We start from the raw sequence: 9428 nt of genomic DNA on the forward strand, positions 1-9428 counted from the left end.
GTTGTGTAACAGTAGGCCAGCACTGAAAATGAGTGACAGGAAGTGTAGATTCTTCCCATTACTTCACACGGAACTGCTTCCTTTTGTTTCTGTAGGCTCCTATCTTATGTAGGATTTTTATTGCTGTGAAAATACACCATGACCACAGCAATTCTTATAAAGGAAATCATTTATTATGGGCTAGCTTACAGTTTTAGAGGGTTAGTCCATTATCATTATGGCAGAAATCTTGACAGTGTAAAGGCAAAGATAGTGTTGGAGGAACTGGGAATTCTACATCTGTCAAGATGTAGGCAACAGAAGAGAAAAATGTCCCACACTGTGTGTCGCTTGAGCATGTGAGAACTTAAAACCTCCATCCACAGTGACACACTTCCTCTGCCAAGGCCATACGTCTTCCATCAAGGCCGCACCTCCTAATAGTGTCATTCCCTATAGGCTAAGCATTTAAGCACTTGAGTTTCTAGGGGTCATACCTATTCAAACCTCCACAGGCTCTGTGTTCAAGCCAGTCCCTGTGCTGGTTTGAATAAAAATAGCCACCAGAGATCCCTTAGGGAAGGGTGCTACTAGGAGGAATGACCTTGTTGGAGGAGGTGTGTCACTATGGGCCAGCTTTGAGCTCTTAGATGCTCAAGCCAGGGCCAGTGTGTCCTTCTCTTCCTGCTTCCCACTAATCCAGATACAGTTTTCCCAGTTCCTTCCCCAGAACTGTGTCTGTCTGTATACCACCATACTTCCTGCCATCACTATAATGGGCACAAGCATGTTCCAGTCAACAAAGCTGAAAGGAGCTAGAGATCTGAAGAGCATTTTGACATCAAATATGGAGATGTAAAGTTTGTATTTTGCCCAGCTGGTTTTTGGTCTTGCTTTGGTTCAGTATTTCCTCACTATGTTCCCTTTTCTGCTTTTTGGAATGATAATATATATCCTGAACATGATGTTGGAAGATTGCATGAGACTTTGAAATTTTAAGAAGGTTCGAGATTGCTATAAATAGACTCGTGGGACATTCGAAGTTGGACAAAGTACATTGTGATATGACTACAAGGCTATGAGGGCCTTGTAGTGTGGTCATGTGGTAGTTTGAATAAAAATGGCCTCCATAGGTCCATAGGGTGTGCCACTATTAGGAGGTGTGGCCTTCTTGGTGTTAGTGTGGTCTTGTGTCAATACGTGTGGCCTTGCTGGAGGAGTGTGTCACTGTAGGTAGGCTTGGAGTTCTCAGATGATGAAGATAGGCCTGCTGGGTCCATGGGGGTTGCACAAAGATGGGCACAGATCACCAAAGACTAGTAAACCAGAAGCAAACTTTATTCTGGGGAAAAAATTTAAAAATTAACATAAATAAATAAATAAATCTCCATGGGCACAAAAATCTTATCAGTTATGTGAGACCACAGCTAGAGTTTGGACTTGTAAGCCTGTGGCAAAGGTTGGCTCCTCCTTTTATAGCAAGCATTAGGCAATAACAAAGGAATTTTTAGAGTCTTGAGGTGAAACTTAGACACAAATTGCCCTTCTTTGCAACTTTCAGTAGTAGAATTTTTCAGTTAAACTAGTGTTTATATTTAGTCCATTGTTTTCCATGCTGTCCCCTGACAGTGTTTACCAAGGCTCTGCACCTCCCCTGACACTGCCAGTTTCCCATAGCAGGGAGGGGTAGGGGAAAATGCACAACTGAAACGTCACATACACCCCACCACTTAAAGGTTAACTCAGCTCATATTCAGTTGTTGATCATGAGTGGCCAGTTTACAGAGCTGACCCTCAGTTTGCAGAGGGCTTCTTCAGTCTTGCAGAGAGAGCTGTTTACAAAAGGGAGCAGCTAATCCTTAAGCTGCTGAGAAAGCTACTGACAGCCTGCTCTCATTCTTCTAGGCTTACAACTTTATATTTCTTTATTTCTACATTCTTATGTCTGGAATCTACATTTCCATATTCTTATTCTTGAACTCTTCTGTTCTACTGTGGCGTTTTCTTCCTGCTGCCTGTTGATCTGATGTAGAACTCCAATCCTTCTCCAGCACATGTCTGACTGCACACTGCCATGCCTCCTGCCATAACAATAATGTAATGAATGTCTGAACTGTAATCCATCCCCAATTAAATGTTTTCTTTTATAGACATTGCCATGGCCATTGTCTCTCTTCACACCACTAGAAACCCTAAGAGTTCCTATCCACCAAAGTATTGTTGATTATTCTCTGACGGTCATGCTGTTTAATACAAAAAACACTGACATGGATATTCATAACTTCCATGAAGTACCTGAAATGCAACTAACTAGAGATGGCCCTGTTCCCTTTCTTACTATAGCCACCCCTGAAATTGGTTTTTTATTCTTTGTTCTTTTAGGGGTCTGCCACCCAGCTCCCAAATAAATCCCACAGAGACATTCTTTCTTATGAATGCTCGGCCTTGCCTTGGCTTGTTTCTAGGACACTTTTCTTAGCTTAAATTAACCCATCTACCTTCTGCCTCTGGGCTTTTACTTTTCTATATTCTATGTTCCTTTCTTTCCTTCTTACACCACAGCTGGCTATGTGGTTGGGTGCCTGACCCCTAGCATCTACCTTTCCTTCTTTTTTTGCTCCTCCCTCTTCTGTTATTTATTCTCTCTGCCTGTCAGTCTACCTATCCCTCTCTCTTGCATAGTTATTGGCTGTTCAGCTCTTTATTATACCACTCTGGCATTTTAGACAGGCAAAGTAACACAGCCTCACAGAGTTAAACAAATGCAATATAAAAGAATGCAACACTTCTTTGCACCATTAGACAAATAGTCCATGGCATAAACAAATGTAACATATCTTCAACTAATATTGAATACAACACACCCCCATTGTAGTTTTTCAGAAAATAATTCATAAATCCAGTCCATTATCATTGAAACTGCCAGTACAAATATCTGATAAACATGCAAACTTTAAATATATTATTTTTTAGTCTTTTAAATTTGTGTGTATACGCGTGTGCCTGCATAAGTCTATGTGTACAATATGCAAGGAGGAGTCTATGGAGGCAAACAGCGGGTTGACATGGACCAGCCTCGACAAAAACACATCTTGTCAGGGTAGAGGCAAAGTGATTTAGAAATAGAGATAAGAATATGAAAATGAAAATAATAACATGGAGAAAACGCCTTTAATCCCAGCACATGGGAGGCAGAGGCATGTGGATCTCACACTTATCATCCCCTGAAATATTTTGTAAATATGTCTCCCCTCAGGAAAAGGTGGAAATGGATTACTGGAAGAGAAGAGCCTGCCAAATAGCCAGATCCTAGCTTGTCAATCAAACTGCTGCTGCCCAATCTTTCTCTCTCCCGTTCCCTTTTCGTCTCCCGTCTCAGTTACTCTTCCTGTCCATTGATGTGGGCTATCAGGGATCATCTTTATGAATCCTGAGAGCGGACACTACAGTTTTCCATTGCTTGAATTTAATAAACATGTTATTGGCTTAACATGGATAAATCTGTAGAAAGTATCCGTTGTAATTTCCCAAAATTCAGGCAAATGAAGTCTAGCCCATCCCAAGCATCATCTTCCTACGGAGAAAAGCAGGGCTCAGGTACCAGGGTAGCATCAGGCACGCTTACTAACACGAGTTGTGTAGAATGAAATAACCTTCTTCATGTTTTCACATCCCATGTGCTGTTTTCATGTGCACAGCTTCTCCCATGCTTGCCCACTAGACTCCTGGGAGTTGGTTCTGCTATCCCATGCCTTCCTGGGTACTGTGAAAGATGAACCTTTAAAATACTCTCAACAAATTACACTGAAAGAGCTTGTGATTCCCATAAATTTTAATGGATTTATTTTAGTGGAGGGAAAAGCATCACACATAGCAAACTATCAATAAGAGAGAAAAAAATCAGGCAAACTTTTTATTTCATCTTCGGTCTGTAAGGTCCCAGAAAGCTTTCCTTGCATTACTGTCCCCACACTTAAGTCTCTCATTAGCTGTGAATGGGTGTCCAGGACTGTGAGAGCGGTTCTGCTTTCAAACTCTCTCCTTTTCTCATCTCTTTTGCTCTGTGGTTGTACTATAGTAAGAGTTTCTGACGACCTAAAATGAATCCTAATTGGAGAAGACTTCTTCGTCCAGCACACTGGCAGGCAGACGATGAAGATTTTCTTTATTTTCTTCAGTAAACTCCATTATATTTTTTTGTTTTTTTAAATTAATTAATTAATTTATTTAAAATTTCCACCTCCTCCCATCCTCCCATTTCCTTCCAACTCCACCCACTCCCATTCCCCGCACTCCCCAGTCCTAAGAAAAATCAAGGTGCCCTGCCTTGTGGGAAGTCCAGGTATCTCCCTCCATCCTAGAAAGTTGTGCATCCAAACAGACTAAGCTCCCGAAAAGCCAGTACATGCAATACAATCAAAATCCAGTGTAATTGTCATTGGCTTCTCAGTCCGGCCTCATTGTCAACCACATTCAGAGTGTCTGGTCTGATCATATGCTCATTCAGTCCCAGTCCAGCTGGCCTTGGTGGGCTCCCATTAGATCAGTTCCACAGTCTTCCTGGGTAGATGCAACCCTCGCAGTCCTGTCTTCCTTTCTTATATTCTCCCTTCTTCTGCACTTCGATGAAGATTTTCTTGTCACAACACACACATAAGGAAAAAGGTTTGTGTCAGCGCTCAAAGGGTTGAGAACAGCAGGAGTCAGTCCAGGCCACCATTAAGTGAGCAGGTGTAGTGGGGACAGAAGTGAGGGTGAGAAAGAGGTGGCAGGAGCCAATGCATTTAGGTACTTGGATTGCAGCAAGATTGCAGATCTGAGGAAAGCAGTCAGTTAGGAGGAATGGAATCTCAGTGATGAGTACATTATCTTCGCAGAGCTGAGCTGCATTCAGAACTCAGGGTTCATCTCCCCAGTGAGCCTCAGAGCCTGCTCATAGTACAGCTGGGCCTCGGGCATGTTCCCTCTCAGCTTGTGGACTAACCCAAGGAGGCTGGTGCTCTCCACAGGTCGATCATTCTGCTGAATCCGTCTTTCAGCCACTTTCTCCAAAGCTGTGAGTAGTTTCCTCTGGGCATACGACTTTTCTTCTATTTTTAGACCTTTTAAGTAGTGGGTGATAGCCTTGTCTTCTGATTGAAATTGCTGGTAACGGCCATAGCGGAAATGAATGTCCTGCTCTATGTGCCCACTGAGGTTCTTCATGTTCAGCGCTATCTGGAAATTTGCCTCAGCTTCTTCATATTGGCGAATTTCTGCTTGTGTTTCAGCCATGCAAACATAAGCTGCATCAAACGTGGGCCTCAGCTTCACACTCTTCTGAAATTCAAAGATGGCCCGTTGTGCCAATTCCTTAATGCTGCCAGGCCTTCGGGTCTGTCTGTTCCTGGATGTCTTCAGTTGGATCATTTGTTGCCTGTAGCAGAACCCTATTTGGTAATGCAGGTAGCCAGACTCAGGTGATGTCTGCAAGGCCTTGCGTAGGAGTTGGAGAGCTTTGTCTATGCAGTCTTTCTTTAGGTAATACTTGGCAGCATGTCGAAAGACATAGGTTTGACAGGATGGGCTGCTGAGGGCTTCTTCAATGTGTCTTTCTGCTTCATCTGTTTCTCCTATGTCCTGAAGTTTCAGGGCAAGATAAACTTTAATATATGGATCTGATGGATTTAACCTGACAGCCTTCCTCAGGGGTTTCAGAGACTTATTTTTGTCATCAAAATCTTCACGATAGGCGGCTACAGCATAGCCAGTGTTGTATTCAGGGTTTGCAGGCTCAGCTTCCAGAGCTTTTGCAAAGCAGGCCAGGGCTCGTCTATAATTCCGTCCTCCACACTTCAGCAAGGCCCAGCCTTCCTCACAGTGCACCTCGGCACACTCGATCCTGTAGCGGAAGGGATTTTCAGATTCCTTGCAAGTATTCTCCACCTTGTCCAGGTAGCTCTGGGCTTCTGCCAAGCTTCCCATGTGGTAATGCACCCAGGCACAGTTGCCCCAGGTCACCAGCATTTTCTTGCGCAATGGCTCTTCCTGGATCAAGGCTTCTGCTTTTCTCAGGCTCTGCAGGGCTTCCTCATGCTGGCCTTTCAGGTGTCTCACATAGGCCAGGAGGTTGTGCATCCCCACTGGGCTCATGATGTCTAGGAATTTGATCTGCTCTGAGATTCTCATTTCCAAATCGGGTATGTCAGCGTCTTCAAACAGCAAGCTCCACGTGAAGTGACAGCTCAGCTGAAGGAGATTCTCCTTGACCTGATCAGCACCAGCATTCTCTCTGTGAGAAGGAAGCAGGATGATTGGTTATGTGAGACACGGGCAGAATCTGACACCACGGAAAACACATTTTACAACATTCTTGCTTATTTCTTGGAAATCTAACATTTTGCCCTTTTAGAATTTCTTGATATCTGTTTTTTACATCGATCCCTCAGCTCCACTTACTACAACTGTCAGAGTCTCCTTGACCATGCACGTCCATGTACGTGTACTTACCATCTTAGCTTTTGAGTTCATCCATTTATTCAAGACTGGACACAGTCACAGAGATACAGGCTGGGTCTGTATTCTTATCAAACTCCTGCCCTGAGATGTGAAACTCGATAAAACTATTATCCCTTCCCCACTGTCTGTGAGGAGAATGTGTACAAGTGCCTGCCACCTGAGCTGACCTAAATAGGAACTATTTGTCATTGCAGGCCCTTCCCTTTTCATCTCCGACACCAACAGCTGGTGTCCAGTCAGAAGTAGGCTACTCAGAATCGACATGCTCTCTGCCTTGGAACAGCCTTATGACACTAGCAATATGATTTTCTCTGGATCTTTCCTTCTGGGCAACATAGATGGGGGGGAGGGTGACTCAACAATGGTGTAGGAGGTCCTTCTGTATTTGTGTTGCTTTCGTTGGTTATTAAAGAAACTGTCTTGGCCTAGTTGATAGGGCAGAACTCAGGTTGGCGGGGAAGACCAAACGAAGAAGAACAGAGTCAGGCTATACCATGGATCTCCAGCTTGAGACAGACATAGGTTAGAATCCTGCCAGTAAGCCACTGTCACATGGTGATACACTGATTTAATAAAAACGGGTTAATTAAGATGTGAGAGTTGGCCAAGAAGAGGCTAGATGTAATGAGCCAGGCAAAAATTTAATTAATACAATTTCTGTATGGTTATTTCAGGTGTAAGCTAGCTGGGTGGTGGGATGCCACCTAATCCTCCTACTCAGGTGGGTCAACAACACCCTCCCCTTCTACAGAGTGGCACATAAGATGTCCTCTCCTATGGTTACAAAGAATCCCTGCATTCTAAACATGCATCTACACTTTATGGGCTTTCTTGTGTCGCTATGGAGCAGGACAATCACTTCCCTAGACTGTTTCACTAATACCTCAATATCACACTTTACCCATCTGTGTGATGGAAATGATATCAGTGTTTCCCATTTCTGGTCTTTGCTGAGATTAGTGAAGCTAAACACATGGCTATGTTATAAACTACACAGGAGTTTCCTGCTTTTTTATCAGTGTTGAGAGCAAGAGATAGAATTGTGTGACTCGGGTTTTGTAGGCACCCACAGCCGCACCTTTGAGTCTTCCATGGCTAGACGTCAATAGGCCCTTGGTCCTATTGGTAGTTGTCTGCCAGAGGCCAGAGATGCCAAAGTACTTAAATTAGCTGTTTTTGGCTTTGATCTGATCAGATGTCAAGAATAGCAGCAGGAGGTGCTATACCGTGTTAGGTCTGTCCCATAAAGGACACTCTAGCTTGGAGCCCTTAAGAGTTGACAAATGGAACATGACAGCCATTTAGAAACCTCATGAATCAGCCAGCTGGACTCACCAGCCCATCCATCCCCTATACCTCTATCCTGATAATGGTTTGATCAAAATCCTGATGCCTTTGGATAACCCCCTCCCCTTTCTGTATTCAATGTCTACAGTAGGATCTTCATCTTCTTTTGTTCAGTTAAGTTCTCATAATATGTCTGAATTTTGATAACCCCAGTTAAAATCCATGAGCTCTAGTTTTAAATACTACAAGACCAGAATACAGCACCATCTCCTCAAAGGAAGTGTTGTGTGACAGGCCAAAATGCTAGAAAATCTCCAAGATGCTCCTGTAATAAAAGTGAGTTTTCATACAAAGAATTAAGATAAATACAAATCTAAAATAATCAAAACACTACGCGCTAGCATGAGTATTCATAAGAGAGGAAAAGGCATATATAGCACAGAGGATGGCATTGCAGAAAGACATGGGGCAGAACACTGAGTGCATGGTAAAGCCCTTCTGCATACAGGGGGCCATAGAACAATTCCATGGGTCCAGTGGCTTGCCCAACAGAACTTTGGGGGCTCTATATATCTAAATAATATTTTTTCTTACATAAAAACCTCAGTTCTCCATTCTTCCTTTCCTCCTGCCCCCTACATCCCCTTCTTTCACCCTCCATCCACTCCTCAGAAGGTATGGCGTTCCTTGGGAACTCAACAAAGAATGGCATACCAAGTTGAGTCAGGACCAAGACCATTCCCTCTGTATCAAGGTTGAGTAAGGTAATCCACCATAGGGAATATGCTCCAAAACATCAGTTCATTACCTGAAATAGGTCCTGATCCCACTGTCAGGGAGCCCCACAATAGATTAAGATACATGACTGTCACCCCATATTCAGAGAATCTATTTCAACACAATGCAGGTTCTACAACTATCAATCCGTAGTCTGTGAGTTCCAACTAGCTCTGGTCAGCTGTCTTTATGATTTTCCCACCATGCCCTTCACCCCTCCCCCAGTCTTGTTCATATGATCCCTTCTCCCTCTCTTCAACTGAATGCCAAGAGCTCAGCCCAGTGCTTGGATGTGGGTCACTGCATCTGCTTCCATCAGTTACTAGATGTAATTCTGTGAAGACAAGTAGAGTAGTCAGCACTAAAAAGCAGTGACTTCTTGAAATTTGCAGACAAACGGATGGAACTAGAAAAAGCTTCCTGACTGAAATAGCCCAGTCCCAGAAATACAAACACAGTATGTACTCACTCATAGTGGATATTAGGCATTCTGGCAGGGTTCTGAAAAATTGAGATAGAAGAAAGAGAAGAACACAAAACTTCCCTAGCAAATGTAGACTCTTAGAAGTGACAATCTGGAAGCATCTACTCTGAGACAGGTACTTTTGATTTAGAGAAGCACACATCTCAGTAAGGGACTCGATGGATAGATGGCCCTTCCATTTTGGAAATCTTACAATCTTTTGATTAGTTTTAAATGCCATTTCTCTATGTAAGATCAGAGATAGAATTCACCTCTAAAATTTTTGAAAATTTCATTGGCTTGAATGACCAAAGATGAGCTGCACAAAGATGATAACAATGCATGGGAAACATACAGATCAGATAGGAAGAGTCAGTGAGGCCTCATGATACACAAAGAGCAATGATCAACCAGTACAGTGGGG

The 9428-nt window shown here is 43.2% G+C and overlaps 1 protein-coding gene across 1 annotated transcript; it reads right to left on the minus strand.

Moving 5' to 3' along the window:
* Positions 1–4756: 4756 nt before the first annotated feature.
* Positions 4757–6444, minus strand: LOC142851414 (antiviral innate immune response effector IFIT1-like). Its single transcript, XM_075975261.1, has 2 exons — positions 6395–6444; positions 4757–6250 (listed from the first exon to the last, which is right to left on the minus strand). The coding sequence occupies exons 1-2, from the start codon at positions 6442–6444 to the stop codon at positions 4870–4872; spliced, it is 1431 nt and encodes a 476-aa protein (XP_075831376.1). The 3' UTR covers positions 4757–4869.
* Between the last annotated feature and the right edge of the window lie 2984 nt (positions 6445–9428).

Source organism: Microtus pennsylvanicus, chromosome 5 (assembly GCF_037038515.1).
Source record: "Microtus pennsylvanicus isolate mMicPen1 chromosome 5, mMicPen1.hap1, whole genome shotgun sequence".
In the NCBI taxonomy this organism is placed as follows: Eukaryota; Metazoa; Chordata; class Mammalia; order Rodentia; family Cricetidae; genus Microtus; species Microtus pennsylvanicus.